Source organism: Ahaetulla prasina, chromosome 2 (genome assembly GCF_028640845.1).
Source record: "Ahaetulla prasina isolate Xishuangbanna chromosome 2, ASM2864084v1, whole genome shotgun sequence".
NCBI classification, from domain to species: domain Eukaryota; kingdom Metazoa; phylum Chordata; class Lepidosauria; order Squamata; family Colubridae; genus Ahaetulla; species Ahaetulla prasina.
In genome coordinates this window covers 182,738,162-182,760,542 of record NC_080540.1, presented here as the reverse complement: position 1 = coordinate 182,760,542, position 22,381 = coordinate 182,738,162, and the positions used below count along the sequence as shown (strand labels likewise).

The following is a 22,381-nucleotide window of genomic DNA, read 5'->3' as shown; positions in this document are numbered from 1 at the left end:
GGCTGATTTCCTTCCCCTGTGCTTGGTTCTATAAATTCTTCATGAAATATCAGTTTATAAGAAAAGAAAAACATTTCATCTTGGGGAAGAAGAAAAATAAAATGTTTAACTTACTGCCCCATAACGTCTCAAATAGCAAGCCCCTACTTCTGACCCGTAAGAAACTTATCTAGTCCTTACAACCTGATTAGAAGCCATAAAGACTCTAGAAATCTTGGACTTTGTGCCAAATTCTTGACTGCCCTTTTTTACATCACTCTGGCCCAATCTTTCATTTCAATGTAAAGTAGTTAAATAAATAAGCAAATATTCAAAACCTGGTCAGCAAATTTTACAACATACGAGTGTAAAATGGTTCTTCTTTTCCCAGGGAATGAGTTTTCTCTGGAATCAAATAGGAAGTACCCTCTTTTCAGACATAAAAGGTTAGATTTATGTTCCCAAACATGGTATCATTCTAATTAGGGGCCACGGAAAACAGTGGGATTAAGAACCTGTATCACTAACATATTAGACCAACAGATGAGATGAGTGCAATCTCCTCCAACCACATTTGTTCTTTTTCTTTCTTTCTTTTTGCATTGTAAGAGAACAAAGGTGGTGAGCTGAATCTTTTTAATTCCTCCCCCTCGGCTAGCTCAGAGTAACAGTCATGACCTTCTTGGATTTATTGGTTCACAATGTTTTAACATGAAGGGGGCATTTCTATCACACCTTACCGGGAATGTTTTTTCATCCTCCAGGGTCAGAAAAACTGTCCACCAAAGAAACCGTACAGGTGTGGAATTCATAGAGGGAAAGATATATGGACAACTGGAGAAAGCTTCAGACCTGGGCATGTATGTTAAGAAAGCCTTGAAAGAGGGAGGGGTCACCAAGCATAGAAACAAGAGAGGTATCCTATTCTGAGCAGATGTCACCCCTGCATGCTGTCAGAACAGGGTTTAATTTTCAAGAAGTGGCTGACAAGTTGCTGCATCCGTGCTTCCCGCTGGGCTGTCGGGCATGGGGAGAAGGAGGGGGAGGAGCCTCCTGCTTCCCAAAGATCACGGTGTCTGGCGGTTGAATATTCTGCAACATTGAGTCAATGAACATTTCCGTTCTTGTGGCGAGTTGGGGAAGAGAGCTGTTTCCAGCACACTGTTGCTCCCCCCTCCCCCCATCTCTCTGGCGCATTTGCTCACTCATGCCTTGTGTTGCTTACTGGTCTTGAAGGAAACCTGGAGGATTCGGTCACCCAGTCGGTAGCCATTGAGGCTGGCGATGGCCATGGCAGCTTCATCATAGTTGGTCATGGTGACAAAGCCAAAGCCTTTGCACTTGTTGGTGGTGAAGTCGCGGATTACTTTGACGTTGGTGACAGCTCCAAAGGGCCCAAAGAGCTGCCAGAGGACGCTCTCATCTGCCTCTGGAGAGAGGTTGTACACAAAGATGCACCAGCCAGCACTGGAGGCCCCGGTCAAATTGACTCCTGCCAGACTGGTCATGCTGTCGATCGTGATAGGAGAGAACCTGGAGATCAAGGAGAGAGGACTACTTTGGGTGTAAGGCTGGCATTCTGCCAGCATAAGTTCAATGCATTACAGAGAGGTTAGGGACAGTGGTGACAAGCCCCAGCAAAAGGGAGCAGTGCCCGCTTTCATCTAGTATTCTTAGTTCAAAAGGGAACTCATCAGAGAGGCAGTTTCTCTTAAGATTTTATCTATGCCAGGAAGCTGGCATAAATTGTATGATCCTATTTCCATAATTCTTTTATTTGCCAAGGCAAATCCAGAAGCTAACATTCGAATCCACATTCTTCAAATATATTTCTCCCTATCTTGGGCTCTTCGTAAGAGTTAGTTCTGCTTGCAAGATGGAAGAAATATTTGATTTATCTATTGGGCTTCCTGAGAGCTAAATAAATACACTAGCATATTATGAAAAGGTTTATAATAAAATGAACTGTAACCATCATTTTTGCAAGGATGGAAACTGGAATCTGGTGTATTATTCGCAAATGAAGATCTTAGTTTCCATAACTTATTTGAGATAACTTCAAGGTAGCAAAGTATAATTGCAATGTAATTACCAAAACCAGATGGAGATTTAGCAAACCTTGTGACAGTGGCAGGGGACAGCCCACCACACATTTCTGTCCTGTCTTCCATCTACCACAATCTCCCCTCACGCCTTGTCTACCGCAACATAGTTTTCCACTAAAACTTTCTTGAATAACTTGAATTAACGGATTAATTCAGACAAATTCTATGGGGATTTACATATTGTGCCAAGTCTAAATACAGTTTCCTTGTCTGTGGCTTGTAGGGCTGGGTAAACATAACAACAGTGGGTTATTCAACAAACTATAGTTTTGGACAGTGTGCAAACCATTTCTATACCCAGCTGAATCAACTTTGTTCTAGGTCCAGAATGTGGCTTGTAAGGCTGGGCAAACATAGCCACTGTGGTTTATTCAATAAACCACAGTTTTACACAGTGTGCAAACCCCTTTCTGGATCATACCCAGCTGGATCAACTTTGTTCCAGATGCAGAACGTTTGCGTGCTGCTAAGCCAAACATTTCAAACAGAAAGTGACTGGCAGGGATAATGGCTCAGTCAAGCTACTTCCTCAACCTAAACTAGCCGAGTAGTTGGCTGAGTCAGCATCAGTGTTCAGATTTAGCTGATTGCTGCTAAGGGCCCATGCACACTTACTGGAGGAAGCCCCATGGACCTCAGTAGGACTTATTTCTGAGTAAGCAGGCATCTTATATCTTTGGGTGCAAAATTTGAACATGGATGCATGCTTTCATACCCTTGATAAAAATTCTCCCCCATGGTCATGTTGGGAGTCGATATGGACTGAATCAGGGCAGAATTACAGAAGCTTTTCTTTGCCAAATCTGAGGAGGCAACTGAATGTTGCCAGGAATCTCCAGGGCAGACTGGAGCTCCCGCAAAGGAAGCTACGGCAGCAAATATTTTAAATATCAGCTTAAAATGAAGAGTATGGTCTGATACAATGAATATTTTTTAGTTTAAACAAACAATGCTACAGCACTGTTGAACATAATAACATATGAACTGGATACGTGTCTGGACAGGAGACCCCTGACAGTTTCAGAAGCCATGCCAAATTTTCTGTGGAAGAGTCGGTTTATCTGGGTAAATGTCATTGTTCAAACAAATAAATAAGCTTTTGGCTCTCAAAGGGTGCCCGCAAATTGAAAAACAAAATGGGTTATTGCTTTTCTGATATACTTTTAGAACAATCACTAACCTCTGCCCCACAAGCAATGGAATTAAATGAAACCAAGAAGCACCCAACACAATGAAATCTAAGAAACACAGGACCAAAAATCATAAAGAACAGCCAGTCATCTGAGCAAACAGCAAGCCCTTCTCTCAAGCCAAACCCAAAACAGAACCAAAAGAACACATGAAAGACTATGGTGTGTCCTCAAGACACACACATTTGAATTCCACAGCCTAAGTCATAAATTGGAGGGATTTTAGCTTTTCCTTTTCAATTCCCGTCTTCACTGAAGAAAGTGTGGAAGGGCTATTGGGGTTTTGGTGAATAAAAAAAAAGATCAATATACAGGGAAAAGCACTGAATCAAGCAACCAAATGTTGTCTATGTGATGGTTTAAACATGGCTCAAACTGGGAAAGAAAATGGTCCTCCTCTATAGGAGACTCTGCCCCCTCCAAGTCTCAGTGCTGGGTCTGATCAATCACAACCCTCAGCTTCTTTCGGGTTTCTACAAAATGGAAGCATGGCTGTGTTGCAGGGAGGCCTTGGCAAGGCAGAAAAGGAAGTTCTTGGCTGGGGAGTGGGGTTTGCCCTGACCAATCACCTTTTAAAAATCCAGCCTTGTGCTGTAGGCCAAGGTGGGGAAGAGGAGGGGGCGAGGAGCGTAGGCTTTGGAAGGCTATTTACCTCTTGACGCCGTATGCCATGTTTAGCAAATTGTCGAGCCTGTGGGAGGAAGAGGAAGATGAGGAGAGGCCATTGTTAGTAGACAATCTCGTAACAAAAGGGTCCTGTGAGGTTATCTGTCCTGATTGTCAGTGCAGCAGAAAGGCAGCACATGGATTCTGTCACTGCCACATCTGCCATTTAATGTGTGTGCACAACTGCATCCTGAGGCCCTGGTGTCTTATAGTTTGGTTGGGGGAGGGAAGTTCAAAAATAATAACAAGGCTCAGGTGCTCTACGTATTTTTACACATCTATTTTTCATGATGCTAGAAAGTGTTGGAAATGGGAGGCATTAAGTACTAAAGGGCGGTGAAAGTTGTATTTCAAACATCACAATGAGGATGAGGATGTTTCTGACACTCATTCCTTTTAAAAACAAGACACATAAAGAATAGAAGCATACATGGCAAACATGTTTATAGTTTCATTTTGGCATCCCAGCCCCACAATTTTCACAATGGACTTTCCTTTCACCTGGCGGCCCAGATTTTATATAGTAATTCTCTTGACATGGGATCTACATGCTGGCTTTATAGTACAACATGATTCCCATTATCCTGTAAGATCAAAAGGTTTTTCTTTCTTTGGCAATATATAGCCACTATGGTTGCTAGACAAAATGCCTTGGATGTTAGAGCTTTCAGGTGTCAAAATCAAAGAACTTAATCCTTCTCAGTTAACTTTCCTGAATTTCTAATTGCCCTGTGCCTATCTTAACTCAAGTGTTCATCAGCTGTACTTGTATGCTTTTCCAGAATTCTAGTTCTTCAAGGAACCTTGTGTAAAAAGGAAAATATTTTAAAAGCTTCCTTTCACAAATTGTGCGTTTTAAAAAAAAACAGAAATATTTGTTTGCTTTGTACAATGTAGCATTTTTTCTACTACAGATTTATAAGTCTCAGAATTACAGTCCTTTTAACTGGGGCATTTTGCTGCTTTCCATGTGCAGCAGTTAATTGTGTGATGGCAGAACTACATTGTCTAGGCCCAAGAATTTTAGTCTGTATATTATGGCTTCATCAAAAAACTGTAAAATTAATTAGCCAAGACACAGGGAAAGGGAAAAGAAACCCTTATGTTCACATGTTCCATGGGTTTGTATGGATTTTACACTATATGCCATGCAGATGCCATGCTTTTATATGTGACATTTATGTATGGGTAGAAAGGCATGAGCAGCAAATTCAAATCAAGTGATCCTGAACTACCATTCAGTCCAGTCTTAAGTGCACATACACAAGGCATACACAGCTTTTCATCAAACAGATTGGGAAAGTAACTAAATTCCTAGCAAATTCCTATTTTCATGGATTTACGTCTACTGAATATAGATTGTTTTAGCAGATCTGGTAGAAAATAATTGCTGGATCAAGTATTCTGATTTTGGGGGCAGATTTGTATGCAGGATTCCTGGATTCTATCTATCCATAACTATAATTTGAGACTATTGGAGAATTATTTGATGGTTAGAGTATCATCTAGACAAAGAAACAGGAAATACTTGTGCTGGGTTGCTATTTTTGTCTTCTGTCTCTACAAATCAAGCCAAATATAATGCAATGAAGCATTACATGCATTTTCAAAATAATTTGAACATGAATTGCAAGCTATTTGACTCCCAGACAGACATGATGGTAATTTCACTGAATATATTAAACATGGACTATTTTACCTGAGAGGTAATCCCCAAATCCATTACACACAGGTTTAGAAGTACCCCATTGAAATAGGAGAAACTGGACTAGCATATTTTACAATTGTGAGTAGCTGCTTTTTTTTGAGTCCTTCAATGAAGAATGTTAAATTAGCCATGTTATCACACAAAGCTAGTTGGCAAACAACTAGAAGACAAAAGATATAATTCAAAGAACACTTACTGACTCTGTCCAACATGACTAATTGACCACTACTTTAAATGCTTTACAATTTAGTCAGAAGAGGCAGGACTGTTATAACTGTTTTGCCTTCATTTGGCCTACTAGGAATCCTCTGAAATTTACATTTTGGGGGTTGTTTTCTTCAGGAATTATCTCTTCCAGCGTCTGGATAATAGACATTGGCTGCACAAAATATTAATCCAGAATCCTGGCATTGCATCAGTGGTAAGTTTGCTGCTCTACAGTGTCTGATCACATTCACAGTGTGGGAAGTCAGGTGTCTGAGATGAATTCCTACCCCAGGATCAATACATTTCCACTGTGATATTTCTAACTATATAGCTATCAAGTTTGCAGGACAAGTCAAGCAAGGATAATCAGGCAGGCAGCAAGCCCTAAAAGTATATACATAGCAAACCGGAGGATTTTAGAAATTTCAACTTTGCCTCTGATGTAAAGGTGATTGTTATCAACAATCGATCAACACATGAGACATTCTTTGGTTTTGCTCTTCAGCTAAGCCACAACTGATAACCAACTCTCAACTACCTATGCTTTATAAAAGAATGGAAAAATGAGCTGCAGCAAAAATGCACAATGAGTTATGATATTATTATTTTTTTGTCTCTGTCTTGTGGTCTCTTAAGTCCGAAACACCCAAAAACACAATACAAAATCATTTACAGCTCCCAATAGATTGAGAGCAGAAAAGATTAAGCCCAGGTCAACCTCTTAGAAATAAACATCCTTGGATTTCATCTCACAATGTAGTAATAATCTCCAGAAGCAGAAGGAAACATCTATAATGGCTCCCTGGGAAATACACACACACACACACACATCCATCTTGCTCAGTAAGAACAAGAAGCCTAAAGAACAAGTAAAGTACTTTTAAAAAAATTTCAGAGGATAGAAATGCTCGGTTTCCAGACGCTGCCACACTGTTTTAGTTCTGTCCTCTTCTACAAGCCAGTAAGATATTTTTTATAGTCTTTTCTACCAAAATCAAGCATGCATAATTCATATCAAAATCCCTTATTCTTGGCAGTACTGCCTAGTATGGAACTGCCTAATAAAATCCATCATCCATGCTGTCTTGATCTCCCTTCAACAGTTACATCAGCTAGCCATGGAAAGTACAATTTCATAAAAAGTCATCTGTAACATAATAGCTCCCTGCTTCAGACCATTCCTGAGAAGGCCTCTAGTCTTGGCATTTTGTACCGCAAGCCTATACTGATGGGTAGGAAATATGATAGACTCATACCTAAAAAACTAACGTTGTGCCACCAATATAGATTATGAGGTGTTCCACCATCTTAGTTGTTCAGCTGAGTCATAAAATGGGACCATTAGCTACCGTAAATTGGAAGAATGAACAACTGCTGAGCCTTGGAGATACCATGGGTGATGAATAGAAATACCACACAATGTTACATGAAAAGGGATAATCTCACATGATTATTTTTCCACAAGAATATGGGGAAAGGATATGTAAATCCATGTACCTTACACTACCAGAAGTGAAAATTTAATATATCTACTTCTCCAGTTGTATTTCAATGTTTAAGCCATGATTACAAATGGAAAAGTAAACATCTGCATTATCTTTACATAGAATGGGCAGCTTTTCTATACTGCTGTGTAAAGAAAATATATTATGTCTGAAAGATCCCTAGCACACAAAATATGTGAGAAACATAGAAGAAAACATTGAATACTGAATATGTGCTATATACACAGATTTCAAGCTGCAAGCAGACATTCCAAAACAAAATGAGTGAGAGTTTTACACCATTTTTGTTCTGGTTATTCAAGTATCTTCCAAACTGATCAGAATATAGGCTAAAGAATTCTGCAGGGCAAAATCTATTTCTGTAAGGTGAAAAAGTTTGTAAGAATTCACAGGTAAATGTTTTCAGGAACCTTGGTTCTTCCTCCTTGACAGATAGCATTGCCCAGACTGTTCTTTTTTTTTTTTAATGGCACTCTAATTATGGAAGAGAAATCTGGCAACACTCTAGGTTCAACAGTAAAACTCAATCTCCAGTTACATTAGCAGAGTTAGAATACCAGAAATTCTTGAGTAGGACAATAGAGTTACTGCTACAAAAGTTGCTAGGAGAAAGATATTAAAGCTACTTGACTCAGAACCACCTGTCCTACTCTCTCCTTTATCAAAAGCAATTTTCAGATGTTTGTTCTACCTTTGGAGTGTTCCAGCAGACTCCTCCTTGCAGCAGACTAGCCAGCCAGAGGACTCCTCATAAAAACAAAATCTTTGTAGACTAAGTAAAGTATAGAAAGAGTTTTGTCCTTCCCTTTTACAGGGAAGAACAATTTCTCTCCTTTTGCACTGTTTTGTGGCCATCAGCTCCAAATATAAGGCTTTATCAAGAAAAGGAAGAGAGCCAATGTATCTTAAGGAACAGTCTGCAGCATGAGAACTTTTTCTCTGACCCAAGCCCCATGGATTATTTTTTGCAAGAACAACTGGTATGATTGTGCCATGGACTGTAGAAGGAAACAAAACGGTTTCCTATTATATTTGTTTGTGGACTAATGGTACCCAGATATGACAGACTAAAGATGAATGTCTCCAAGTATGGGTTCTGAAAACTACATCTCCCTTAAGCAGAGAGACAACAGCTACAATGCACTGGGTGAAGAGAAGACCTGACCACTCAGCCTTCCAACAAAGGAGAGGGCAACATGTCTCACCTGAATCGCTGAGTTTGGTGATGCAAAGGCCCTGTGTACCGCCGGGCTGTGGTCTGATACAGGTGTGTGAGTAATGCTTGCCCTGTCTTCTGGCTGGGGTTATTGGCAAACTTGACTGTGATGGGCTCACTAGCACCCAGCGGTTTCTGTCCATTCAGCCCCTTGATGGCTTCCTCAGCTTCTATCCTCTTGTCAAAGCGGATGAATCCCACACCTCTAGACACACCTACAAATGGAGAAACGGGGGCATTAATGTTGATTACTGCATATTCTGATTGTTTAGGCAACAAGGTCTCCTAGCTAAAGCAGAGATACCAACTTTTAGTAGCTGAAATTGGTTGTAATTTTGAGCATTGTTACTGATTTTAATTTTCCAGAAGAAGGCAACTGTTTGCAATGCATTTGGCAACCTTTATAGACCAATTGCTACTCTTAGGCATCTCCTTTCTTTTCTTTTGTTTTTCCTAGCTTGAGTGGGAACCACAACCTATATTGCTCAGTGGTTCCAAAACAAGTCGACTCAGCTGAGTCAAAGCTCAACCTAGGAACATATTTAAATGTTTTTGGGCATGTATATAGAATTTAGAATTTTCTCTGTGACATTATGAATGATAGTTCTCATTTATTTCTAAAATGAGAACTATCTGATAGAGTTCTTTGCTTGTCACTGCAGAAGTAAGAGTGATTCATATATAACAGAGAGATACACATCAGCAGTAAAATATATACATTTGAGCACATGACTTCATACAAACAGCATCATACAAAGTAATTATTTATTTTACATACAGGTAAGTAACAATACTTACAAATACGTGCACAACCCTCAATGTGTAACATAGCCTGCTTTCTTACACTGTTCCCTGCTTTATTCCCCTTGGCACTCATCTCTCAACACTGACACCAATGTGGAGTAAAATCCCTGCTCGTGTTACCTGTGACCTGATCCACAAGGATACGGGAGGTGATGATACGTCCATACTGTGAGAAGAGCTGCTCCATCTCTTTCTGACTCATGGTTTTGGGCAGGCCACTCACATAGAGATTGGCATCACGGATAGAAGCAGAGCTCGGCCGTGCATAGGACACCTGGTGGGAAGGAGGGCATAGTTACAAGAGCCATCGAGAAAGAAGCAAAGAACAATCTTCTGAATTCTATTCTCACATCAAAAGAAGCAACCTTCTATCATAAAACAAAACAAACAATACTTTCTTTGAAGGGGAGCCAAGATTCCTATTTATTGGTACCTTTACTTTACCTCTATTTCCTTTTGCTACAAGCCTTTTTCTGCAAACTCTTAACTGCTGGCTCTGTAGGGCAGAAATCCTTTTTTTCATGAGGATTTGGGAAGGAAATGGAAATGTGTATCTTTAGAAAATAAGATCTTCTAATTACAAAATTAGAAGCTGGCACACAGCAAAGTGCCAGCTTCTAGCACCACCCCTCTTTCCATGGAGCAAATTGGCCCCCAAGAAACTCTTTGAAAATAAAAGTGAAGAAAGGCTGCATGCAACCCAGTGTTTGGTGGGAAAGTGTGCCCATAGTGAGTAGGGATAGTAAAAAAAAAAAATCACCCCTTTTGGGGCCAAAAAGCAAAGTGTTACCATTGATCAATGTTATGTAATAAACTATGCCTATGCTGTATTCTCAAAACTCCAAATGAGCCACAGTCTTAGAAGATTAAAGATGTAGTTCTTTAAATCTTTAAAGGTTTAGTGGGGAAGCCACAGGGCTGAAATGCTACCCGTTCACATCAGTTTGGGCAAACTGGTAGTAAAAAAATGCTACCAGTTCATCCGAACTGGTATTTCTGACAATTAGCTGTGCTGCGCAATTTATATTCACTGGAAAGCAGGAAATCTAAATTGTGCGGCACAGCTGTTCGCCCTTGCTGTTCTACTTACCTTCTTAAGTTTCCTTTTTCCACACAAAGCATGTGTTTGGTGCAGCATGTGTTTGAAGTGTACTGCACATGCATGTGCAGCATGCATTTGGTGCGCACTGTGCATGCGCGGGCAGCTAACCGGTGGCAAACCATGGAGGATTTCACCACTGGGGAGCCAATTTGGTGTAGTAGTGAAAGTGTTGACATAAAAGCCAGGAGATTCTGAGTTCTAGTCCTGCCAATTGGGTGACATTGGGCCAATCGTTCTCTCTCAGCCCAATCCATGATGTCAGGTTCACAGTGGATTAGACATGATTGGGCACAAAAATAGAGAGTTCCTGTCCCTCCTGAGCTCTGCTTGCCTTTAAGAGGAGTTTTCCCTCATACCCCATGCTCCTCACCTTGATTGTTTTTGTCTGCAGTTTGAGTCCATTCAAGGTGTTGATTGCTTTGTCAGCATCATTGGAATCAACATAGTTGACAAAGCCGTAGCCTAAACTCTGCCCTGGGAGTGCAGAGAAGAAGAAGAAAATACAGTAAAGATGATGCTAAGCAAGAAATGGGAATAAATAATTGTCTGTGACAAGCCTACCCTGAACAAAAATAATCAGATAATAATATTTCAAAAAAGACATGGTGACAGTATAAATGTAAACTATTTCTCGGTTCAGGAATATGCAAAATTTGTGCATTGAACACAACATCCAATCTCTGGATGACGAAAGCAAACACTTATGCTGGACAACTCTCAAATACAAAAATACACTAAAATAAAATTCTGGTAAAGCTTTTATCTCAAGAGAAATCTACTTTATTCTCCAAGAAATAACTGAAAGGTAACAAAAAGAGTACAATAAATTGTGGGAGAATACAATAAGTGGCTGGGTTCATATCACATGTTTTTTCCCCACTTCATTCAATATATTCAGTGCTTACTGTAATAATGCCACAATCACACAATAGGCCTCCATCAAGTCCAGGTGTCTATGGTCTAAAATTTAATTTCCAGCCAATATGATTATTGCAGGTGAGATAACAGGTTTGATGCTGTAACGGTGTGATGGCAGTGAATAGATTAGGTTTTTTCAGATGATTCAAAATTATTGTACTAGTATAGAAGAGATTGTATTGTACTTTGCTTCCTCCTCTCTATCACTTAGGTAAAATATATTACATTCCATTTTGCTTGTCCTATAAGAATATTCTTGGGAGCTAAGAATGCTAGAATATTTATTAATCTAGAGTGATCAACTCTACATGGAATCAATTCTGCCCATTCCATCAATCCAGCAAATGGATGTCTGCAACACACTTATATACATACTATACAGGTAGTCCCTGCATATGGACAGTCATTGGGACAGAAACCCCAACACTAAGCAACATAATACCACATGATCATGCTTATTTATGACCACAGCTCCACTGGTCTCCTTTGCCATTATTAAGCAAATCCTGCATAGTGGCAGTGTCCCAGTGGTCACGTAATCACCATTTGCGCCATTCTTCTGGCTTCCCCATTGAATTTGCTTGTTGGAAGCCAGCAGAGAAAGCTACAAATGATGATCACATAACTGCAAAATGCTTCAATGTCATATCTGCAAGCTGGTTGCTAAATGCCTGAATCATCATCATGTGACCATGCAACAGTCACAACTAGGACCTGTCCTAAGTACCCCTCAATCAGTGCTATTGTATCTTTGAACAGTCACTGAACTAGTGGACATAAGTGAGGACTACCTGTATAAATGTATGAATAAATCATCTCCTATTTGCATATAACCATTCAGTCTCTCTCAAATAATGCTCTATGCTCTCCTTAAAGAAGCACAGAAGTATATATCAATGGTTAATGGCCTAGACTAGAGGCATCCCACATATCAATCAGTCAGTCAATCAAGCAGAATAGACTGGAAGGTACCTTGTAGGTCATCTAGTCCAATGCCCCCACTCCCACTCCACCCAAGTAGGAGACCGTACACCATTTCTGACAGATGGCAGTCCAGTCTCTTCTTGAAAGCTTCCAGTAATGAAGCTCCCACAACTTCTGAAGACAAGCTGTTCCATTGGTTGATCGCTCTTACTGTCAGAAAATTTTTCCTTATTTCCAGGTTGAATCTCTCCTTGTTCAGTTTCCATCCATTATTCCTTGTCTGGCCTTCAGCTGCTTTGGAAGACAGGTTGACCCCCTTCTCTCTGTGGCAGCCCCTCAAATATTGGAAAACAGCTATCATGTCTTCCCTGGTCCTTCTCTTCACTAGACTAGCCATGTCCAGTTCCTGCAACTGTTCATCATATCTTTTAGCCTCAAGTCCCCGATGCCAGGGTTCCAAGTAACACCCCCAATGAAAGAAAACTCAGAGGCTTGAGTTTCCTCAAAGTTACATTTCATTAGAGTTGTCATATTGGCACATCTGGGAAAACCTGAATCTGAAAGTTTCCAGGTTTTCCCCATCCAAAGAAAAGTTAAAATCCCTGCCCAACACCCACAAGTCCATCACAATCTTTTGTATTAGGCCTTCAGACCTGCCACCCTAATCATCTTGGTTGCTCTTCTCTGCACTCTTTCTAGAGTCACAACATCTTTTTCATTGTGTGGTGGCCAAAACTGGATGCAATACTCTAGGTGTGGTCTTACTAAGGTTTTATAGAGTGGTATTTGTACCTCACTTGAACTTGATTGTATCCCTCTGTTAATGGAGTTTAGGATTGCATTTGCTTTTTTGGCTGCCACCACACACTGTTGACTCATATTTAATTGGTTGTCCACTAAGATCTCTCTCACACTTACTACTATTAAGCCTGGTTTCACCCAGTCTATATCTGTACTTTTGGTTTTTCTTACCTAAGTGCAAATCTTTACTTTTCTCTACATTAAGTAGAGAAATTTCATTTTGTTAGATAGGTTCACGTCTATCAAGATCCATATGGATCTTGATCCTATATTGGCTAATCCTGCCAGTTTAATATCAGTGGTGGGTTGCTACTGGTTTGCTCTGGATCGGGAGAACTGATAGCAGTGGTGGCAGGAGGCTCCACCCACCGGCCTGGACATTTCTGCGCATGCACAGAAGCACCGCCCACGAGTGCGCACCACAAACCAGTAGCGATGGGATTTGGAAACCCACCCCTGTTTAGTATCATCTGCAAATTTGATAAATTCCCCTTCTATTCCCTCATCAAAGTCATTTATCAGTGACCTCAATCCTCAAACTTTCTCAACGGATTCAGGTCTTTCAGCAAAAAAAAAAAAAAAAAGTTAAAATTAGCTATATAGCACTGGGTGCCATAATAATGTCAAAACAAACATTTCCCAACATTTTTAATAATGACATTCATCAACATATTTTAACCCTCCCAGAGTTACTTCTCATGAAATGGGTTGCTATATAAATTTGATTAATAAACAAAGATATTCACAGAGAAGAGTTTGGGTAAAAACATTGAACCAAGTGTGCTTTATTTTTAACATGTTAACATAGCAAAGCCTCCATAACTACCATGAAAAAAATAGGAACATTTGTCCTATTATCCTGATTTTGGATAAGCAGCCTGATAAAAAGTAGGACCCCAAACAACTCACTATTTGTCTAAATAATTGAGCTTATCATCACAATGGATAGGTTTCATAGCATTTGTGCGGTGTCTGGCTCTCCACAACCTGATATTGAGATTTTAAGAAGTTGCCCTTGGTATAATTTCATTACCTAAGTCAACAGCATATTATCAACAGCAAAAAAACAAATGAAATTGGAATGTATCACAAATGTTGAGAGGTAGTTCAGTCCTGCCTAAAAGGAATGTTCCTATTCAGAGCTTTGTGGTATTACATGAATTCCAAAACCTCAACAACGCATGTTCAAGCTTCTTTATTCCAGACATTTGCAAACTAAAAGCAGGAGTTTGGATTATCCATTTTACATAAAAGATAATAGAGCAGATTCACTGCAACCTGCCCAGTCAAAATCGGAAGATGATTTATTTATTTTTATTTATTTATTTATTTTGTCACAACAATATATGTAACTATCATACAGAAAGGTTATATAGTATATAAAGGTATAGAAGAAAAGAAAAACAATAGGACAGGAACGGTAGGCACGTTTGTGCGCTTATGCATGCCCCTTATGGTCCTCTTAGGAATGGGGTGAGGTCAATAGTAGAAAGTTTTTGGTTAAAGCTTTTAGGATTATGAAAAGAGACCACAGAGTCAGGTAAAGTATTCCAAGCACTGATGATTCTGTTACAGAAGTCATATTTTCTGCAATCTAGATTAAAGCGGTTGACATTAAGTTTAAATCTATTGGTTGCTCTTGTATTATTGCAATTAAAGCTGAAGTAGTCTTTGACAGGAAGGACATTACAATAGATGATTCTATGAGTTAAACTTAGGTCTTGTCGAAGGCGACGGAGTTCCAAGTTTTCCAAGCCCAGGATTTCAAGTCTAGTGGGATAAGGTATTTTATTGTTTACAGAGGAATGGAGAACTCTACTTGTAAAATATTTCTGGACACGTTCAATTGTATTGATGTCAGAGATATGGTGAGGTTCCAAACAGGTGAGCTGTATTCTAGAATTGGTCTAGCAAATGTTTTATATGCTCTGGTTAGTAGTGTAGTGTTTTTGGAAAAGAAGCTACACAAGATTAGGTTTACAACTCTTAGAGCCTTTTTTGCTATGTATTTGCAGTGGGCTTTGGCACTTAGATCATTTGACATGAAAACTCCAAGGTCTTTAACGGGATGGGGGTCATCTGTAAGGTAATGTCCATCAAGCAAGTACTTAGTGTTTGGGTTCTTTTTTCCTATATGTAAGACTGAGCATTTGCTGGTTGACATTTGGAGTTGCCAAGTTTTAGACCAAGTGGTTAGATGATCAAGGTCTTTTTGAATGATAGATGTATTATCAGTGGTGTTAAATAGTTTGACATCGTCAGCAAAGAGAACACAATTACTTGAGATATGGTCACAAAGATCATTAATGTATAGTATGAAGAGTGTTGGTCCAAGGACGCTGCCTTGAGGAACGCCACTCTTGACAGGAACAGGATTTGATAGAACATTGCCAATTTTGACCACGTTGTCTGAGACAGAAAAGCAGATATCCATTTGTGAAGGATATGCCGTAGGATTTTAGTTTTAGGAGAAGTTTATCGTGTACTACTGAGTCAAAAGCTTTGCAGAAGTCTATGTAGATTGCATCTATTGTTTTGCCTTGATCAAGATTTGTAGTCCATATGTTTTTACAGTGGAGAAGTTGTAAGTTGCATGACAATTTTTTCCTGAAACCAAATTGTTTATTGGAGAGTAGGTTGTTTGCTTCTAAGTGTGAGGTAATGGATTGGTTGATGATTGATTCCATGACTTTGCAGGTGACGCAGCATAGAGAGATTGGTCTGTAATTTTCGACTAAGCTGGGGTCTCCTTTTTTGAAGATGGGGATGACTGTGGCCAGTGACCACAGTTTGGGAAGGGAACTGGTAGTGAAAGCTTTATCAAAGATTATTATTAGCCACCATCTATCAAAACATAACTTTCTTTTAGGTCTAGAACCAGAAGGAAAAAAAATCTAGATTAATGGCTGTTTCTTGAAGAATAACACTTAGTTTCTTCATTTGTACACATGCATCATATTGAATTTCTCATTCCGAGGCTTGACAACAACCAGACATATGCTAGTCTATTTCTTTCACATTTTGCTTCAGAAAATAATCTACATTATGAACCTGCAATCAAGTAGCATCTTGTTTCAAGCAATATTTCTTGGCAATTTTGTGTTGTAGATCATTGTTTGACACTATAGATTTTTATATTTTCTGTCAAACTGCATGCATTGTGATAGCATATCTATTTTAAACCACCAATACAAATCACAGTGTTCATGAGCTCATTACATAAACAATCATAATAATTTCAGAAGGACTTTTTCTTCACATCTTTTACAGATCCCAAAATCAATTATCTATTCATCAGCAAATTGATTTACAGAATGCTATGTATATCTCTGCAGCCAGCATATTTGGACAGTACAATCAGATAACTTAAAGAAAAGTAAATTGACCTAATATTCATACTTGTATGCTGGGTGGTGAAGGAGAATAACTACAATTGTAACTAATGCTGATTGCATAAAAATCACAAAATTAAACATTTATCTCAAAATCAGTTTTCTGCAGCTGGTATCTCTGCCCCATTTGTAGATAAGTGACGAAATACAATCTAGATGAATTTGGCATACTAAGTTATAAGAGTTAAAATGATACATACAATTGATGCATGAGTGCTTTTGTAACTACTCTAATGTTATCTGGATCAGATTTCAATCCAGTGAAATACCTAAAGCTGCTTTTATCTGAATACCTGTTAGGAAAGAGTCAAATTAGCTTCTTGTTTGTTATACAATACAAGATATCTGTCATGTTCTACTACGGTCTGTCCAAATCTCATTAAGACCTTCAGAACCACGTAGGAATTCAAAGCTATAGCAGATTGTTTTAAGGGAAAGGACTAGAAACCTGGAGACTGTGAATTCTACTTCTGCCTTATGCACAAAGCCAGGTGGGAAGGAGACAATGGCAACCCATTTCTGAAAAATCTTGCCAGAAAACTGCAGCAAGTTGTCCAGGCAGTTACCGCCAATGCTGGTGGCACCATAAAAAAAGAAGGGGGAGGGATATTTTTTTCTTGAGATTATGAAAAGAGAGAGAAATAATCAGTTGATGAAACAAGATTACTACTACAACAAAAATCTTCACTCAGAATGGGTGCTTTCAGTACCACACAAAACGTGGTTGCTTTCAAATGCCATGGTACCTTTGGGGTTGATGAAGAAGGTGCTGTTCTTCTTTGTTTAGGGAAAATTCTTCATGGCACAAGCTGGCAATTTCTTTAACTGACAGAACATCATGGCAATTGCCAACCACATAGCAAATACTGTGAAAGGAACCAATCTAGTGCTTCAATGAAAGGGACAGGTTGTGCAGATTTTATAACAGCAGACTGCAATAATGAATGTCTTTTGATGAATCTAACAAAGATACAAATAAGCATCTCCAAATGTGAGATGCAATGCTCTGATTGTGGAGCATACAAACATACACAGCATACAGCTGAATATATTAACTGCTCACACAGCGGTGTGAAGTTGCTCAATGAAGTTTCCCTAGGGGACAGAATGGCCAGTAATATTATGCTATTTTTTCCTGCAAGAAGGATTTTTGAGTTGTGACATCGAGACACTGATGTTACAGCTCTGCCCCTCTGCTACTTTCACACTGCCTATGTCCATTTACATGCAGTACTTTAGGAGTGCAATACTCATAGTTTCACACCAAGGTAACACAACATTTGAGGTCAATCTTATGGCATCTGTTTTGTACCACAGAAAACACCCATTCTGGGTGAAGATTTTTATGGCTGTTTCATAGAAATATTTAATGGGAATATCACTTCAGGATTACTCAGAAATATTACAACACATGCATTATTCAAACCTTTTAGTTACTTACAATACAGGCAAACCATTGGTGGTAAGTATTATATTAGATGTAATGTGGGGCAGTACATGCTGGTTGCCATATGCTGTGAAAGAGGCTGAATTAAAAGAATATAATAAAATAAACCCACTAACATTCATGCTATCCTGTTTTCCCCAAAATAAGACATCCCTTGATAATAAGCCCAATCAGGCTTTTGAGCACATGGCAACAAGGCCAAGCGCTTATTTCAGAGTTCAAAAAAATATAACAGAGGGTCTTATTTTCAGGGAAACACAGTATTAACCTTTTCAAATAGGTTTTCCACAACTATTGTGGCATAACTGAAGACTTGACATTCCTTGTCCTCCTATGGTCTTGAGGAAGCTGGACAAAATGGTAATCTGTCACGCATAAAACTTTACTGAACTATGAAGGACTTATATTATTCACTTCAAAAACTTCTCCTGTCTTATTACATGAGGATAGCAGAAATGGCTGATTTTACTAGCATGTCACATAATTTAACACTAGCTCTCAGTGTTTCTGATTTGAAAACCATTTAGGAATTCAGTATTCGCCATTAGGATCTAGAGCAAGTCAATTTCCTTGGGGCGGAGGGAAGCAATACAGCATCCGATACTAAATTGTTTCAACAATTACACATAATAATGTATCTTAAAGCAGCAACATATTGATCTACAATTCTGTTTGCTAGCAAAATTTGTATTTCGGTTAAATATATGTTTAAAAAATGCATACATTTTTAAAAGTCTTATCTACAATAGGCAAATTGTACAATATTCTCAAAGCTTCTGCTTGAGTTTACTTGCCTCTGATATTTCACTAGATATGAATATTCCAGTTCAAGAGCTCAGCAGACTCATAGGCTTAGCTAAAAGGGCCCATCTCATTTCCACAATTAAATTGTTGTAGTTTAATTGTTCCTAAACCAAATGAATGCTGTCACCAGGAGTCAAATGGAACTCAAAAACATCTTTGATTTTGTATACAAAGACAAATTTTTGTTGCTTGTTTATGCCAAATTAACCAAAACTAAAAAGTTCACCTGCAATACAGCCCGTTAATATTCAGTAATTTCAAGCATTATACGACACTTATTCTTTATGTAGTCCTAAGATTCACAACACTGAAAATACTGAAGTGAAAATAACAAAACAAAGACAGCCTATAGCAGCAATTAAGACACTGTTTATCATATTTATATCTCAGCAGAATCTTATAAAAACTCTTAGTAGTGTTATCCCTTAAGCTAATAGTTTATTTATTTATATTTATCACACTTGTTTGCCACCATCTCACCTAGAGACAATTCTGGATGGCTTACAAACATTGCAAATAAAAAATTGAAGCAATAAATACTCCACAATAATAATTAATTAAAAAGACAGGGAGGAAGGAATCAGGATGCACATAGGGAGAGTGGGGTCTGGTCTTAATCTGTCAGCTACCTCCAGCATGATGTACCCCCATTTGGACCCCAGCCCAACTGGCAGAGCCAAGTCTTTGGGCCTTTACAAAATGTCAGGAGGGTGGGTTTGTATCTCTCCAAGGGAGGGCACAATTCATTCCAAAGGGCAGAAGCCACAGCAGAAAAGGCTCTTCTCTGGGACCCTGCCAACTGAAATTCCTTGACTGAAGGGATCCGCAGCATGCCCAATCTGCCAGCACTGATGGGACAGGGCAATGCCATTGGGGTAAGATAGTTCCTCAGATAGGCAGCGTTATCCTTCCTCCCTTTCTGACACTAGTTTATGCAAACTTAATTAAAAAGGGGGAAATTTGTTTTTTTTCCTTGTCCACTCATTGACAGGTGCTACTTTATCTGATGATCAGCCTTTTCACATTGTCAAATTAATTCATAGAATATAATCTTTACTAAATGATATATTACATCAAAGTATTAAATTATAGTGGAGTATTAAATTATGGTAATGGTCTAGTAAAGAATCATCTGAACCTTGCACTCTCTGCTGAAGAGGAAACTCACATTTTGAGATTAAACTAAAATAGTTAAAGTGAAAATGAGCTTGCCTTTGCAACAAAAATTTGTAGCAAAAATTTTAACACAATTCCCCTCATGCATATATACAGCTTTCTTAGTCCATAGCCATACAGTGGACCAATGTAGGAGACAAGCTTTAATTTAGGAGTTTTTCTGTATTCTTCTTTATTGCAGCTAAAGTATATATAAAGATCTGTAGCAAATACACATACCAAAATGGGAAGGTCTGAAGCATAACTGAATACCCCACAACAATGATTCTAAAGTCCTTGAGATCTGGCACTTCTTGGCTATTCATCAAGATTCACATATATTTTTTTCTGGCTCATATATACTGATCTGGGAAATGAGATGGCTGCTTCAAGAGGCATTTAAAAGCAGCCGCATGTTTTCATCTTGCAAAAAAACTCCAAACCCTCATATATTCTATCAACCACAAAAAGCACAGTCTTGTAGCTGACTTTGACTGATTCTAAAGAATAGTGCTATATTGGATCTGATGTGTATTTAGACAGGAAATCATCAGGAAATCCAATGGCCAGGGGACAGCTAGCAGCTAAAAACTACCCAGAAGGCAATGGCAACCATTTCCCCTATTATTGCTGAGAAAATAACATGGATATGTTCATGCACTCACCATCTAATAAAGTTTAGGATTATATTGCAAACATCTCTATGACACAAATCATATTAATTTATTATGAGAAATAATTTAACAATCTCAACATGTTAGATGTTGCTAATAGAAACACTACAGTTCCCTCATTTCATATTATAGGGTTCAGATGTCTAGTTTTCAGTATATGAAGAAATTTTAATTAAAATAGAAAATATTTTTATCTGCTATACATCAAGACTAAATAGGTATCATATCAATAATGTGTAAATCCATTTCTTGAAATCTTTTGACTGAATGATTGACTAAACCTAATTTCCCTTTCTCTGTAAATTGTAAATACATTTTGTATGCTTTGCAATGAAGTTTTCCACTCTTACAATAGAGCAGCTCACGCCTGCTAAGGTTTTCTGTAGTGATTAAGACAATTTTGAAATGTTAAGTTATTTGGGTCTCTGATTATATTGACAGGCAATGAACAAATCCAGAATAATTAACTCAGTCTGGGCTTGCCCTGGGTCCAGGGAGCTGAATGGGGAGCATTTTGGTCACATGTATCATCCATATCTGTTCTGGCCTATGCATTTCATGACCAAAGCAACCTGGAAAAGATTCAGAGAAGGACAAACTGGGCAATTAGGGGCTAAGAACTAAATCCGGAAATGAAAGTCAAGCTACAGTGATAGTTCAACCCAGTGGTGAAATCCTCCCCGGTTTGACAACTGTTTGCTGTCTGCGCATGCACAGTGTGTGCCAAGTGCGTGCTGCACGTGCACATGCACAGTGCATGCCAAACGCATGCTGCGCATGGACACATGTACAGTGCACGCCAAACACACGCTGCATATGCATGCACGGTGCATGCCAAACGCACGCTGCACACAGAAAAAGGAGGCTTGGGAAGGTAAGTAGAACAGCGAGGGGGGAAACAGCTATGCCGCACAATTTAGATTCACTAGAAAGCAGGATTTCCTGCTTTCTAACGATTTTATTTTTTATTTTTAAATAATTTTTATTAAACAGTTTGTCTTTAAAAATAACACAAAAAACAATTACACATATATATTAAAAAAAAATGTCAAAAAATAATGTATTGAACATTACATACCGTCAATGGTGATTTTACAGCATGCCAAAGCTACCTCAAGAAGGACATATTCTTAATTTCCACTGAGCAGCTTTCTGAAAAGGGACTGTTTGGGTAGGAGATCATAGGAGTTAAGCTTTGCTCAAAGAGTATGGAAAGCAGCGGCCCCTTGCTTCCTTCCTCCTCCAAGTCTGGGCCTTGGGGAGCCTCATGCCTATTGGATGAGTGCCAGATTGTCCTTTTCACAGGAGAAAGTGGTAATGGGCATGGGTGGGCTCCATAGGAGAAGGCTGCAAAGGATGGGGATTCTAGATACCTGGCATGGAAGCTCCCAGTTATCCTTTTAGGATGTCTAACTTAGGCAAGTCCGAAGACTTGTGGACTTAAACTCTTTCTAGCAATTTTAAACCACGCGGCATAGCTGATCGTCGGAAATACCGGTTCAGACCAACTGGTAGCTTTTATGCCCGAACCGGAGCGAACCGGTAGGATTTCACCATTGGTTCAGCCTTGAGGACATGACCATGCTCTTCAAATACCAGAGAGGATATTACAGAAAGAATATGCCTTGGCCATCTTCTATCTTCTCAGAAGGCAGAATAAAATATCTGAGGAGCTGTCACAGAGGAGTCTTCCTATTCTCTACAGCTCCTGAGGGCAGGACAAAAAGTAAAAGATGGAAGCTTAACAAAGAGAGAGAGACAACCTAGAACTAAGAAGTTTCCGA

General features: G+C 39.0%; 1 protein-coding gene across 2 annotated transcripts in view; it reads right to left on the bottom strand.

Moving 5' to 3' along the window:
* Positions 1–478: 478 nt before the first annotated feature.
* Positions 479–22,381, bottom strand: part of ELAVL3 (ELAV like RNA binding protein 3) — a 101,214-nt gene continuing 79,311 nt past the window's right edge. Inside the window, exons 3-7 of one of the 2 annotated variants that reach the window (XM_058173073.1) lie at positions 10,853–10,956; positions 9,501–9,654; positions 8,566–8,791; positions 3,927–3,965; positions 479–1,533 (exon numbers count right to left, since the gene is read on the bottom strand). In XM_058173073.1, the coding sequence (XP_058029056.1) occupies positions 1,185–1,533; positions 3,927–3,965; positions 8,566–8,791; positions 9,501–9,654; positions 10,853–10,956 (872 nt within the window). In that variant the 3' untranslated portion in view covers positions 479–1,184. The remainder of the gene's footprint in view (positions 1,534–3,926; positions 3,966–8,565; positions 8,792–9,500; positions 9,655–10,852; positions 10,957–22,381) is intronic. The other variant, XM_058173072.1, reaches the window with a different exon arrangement.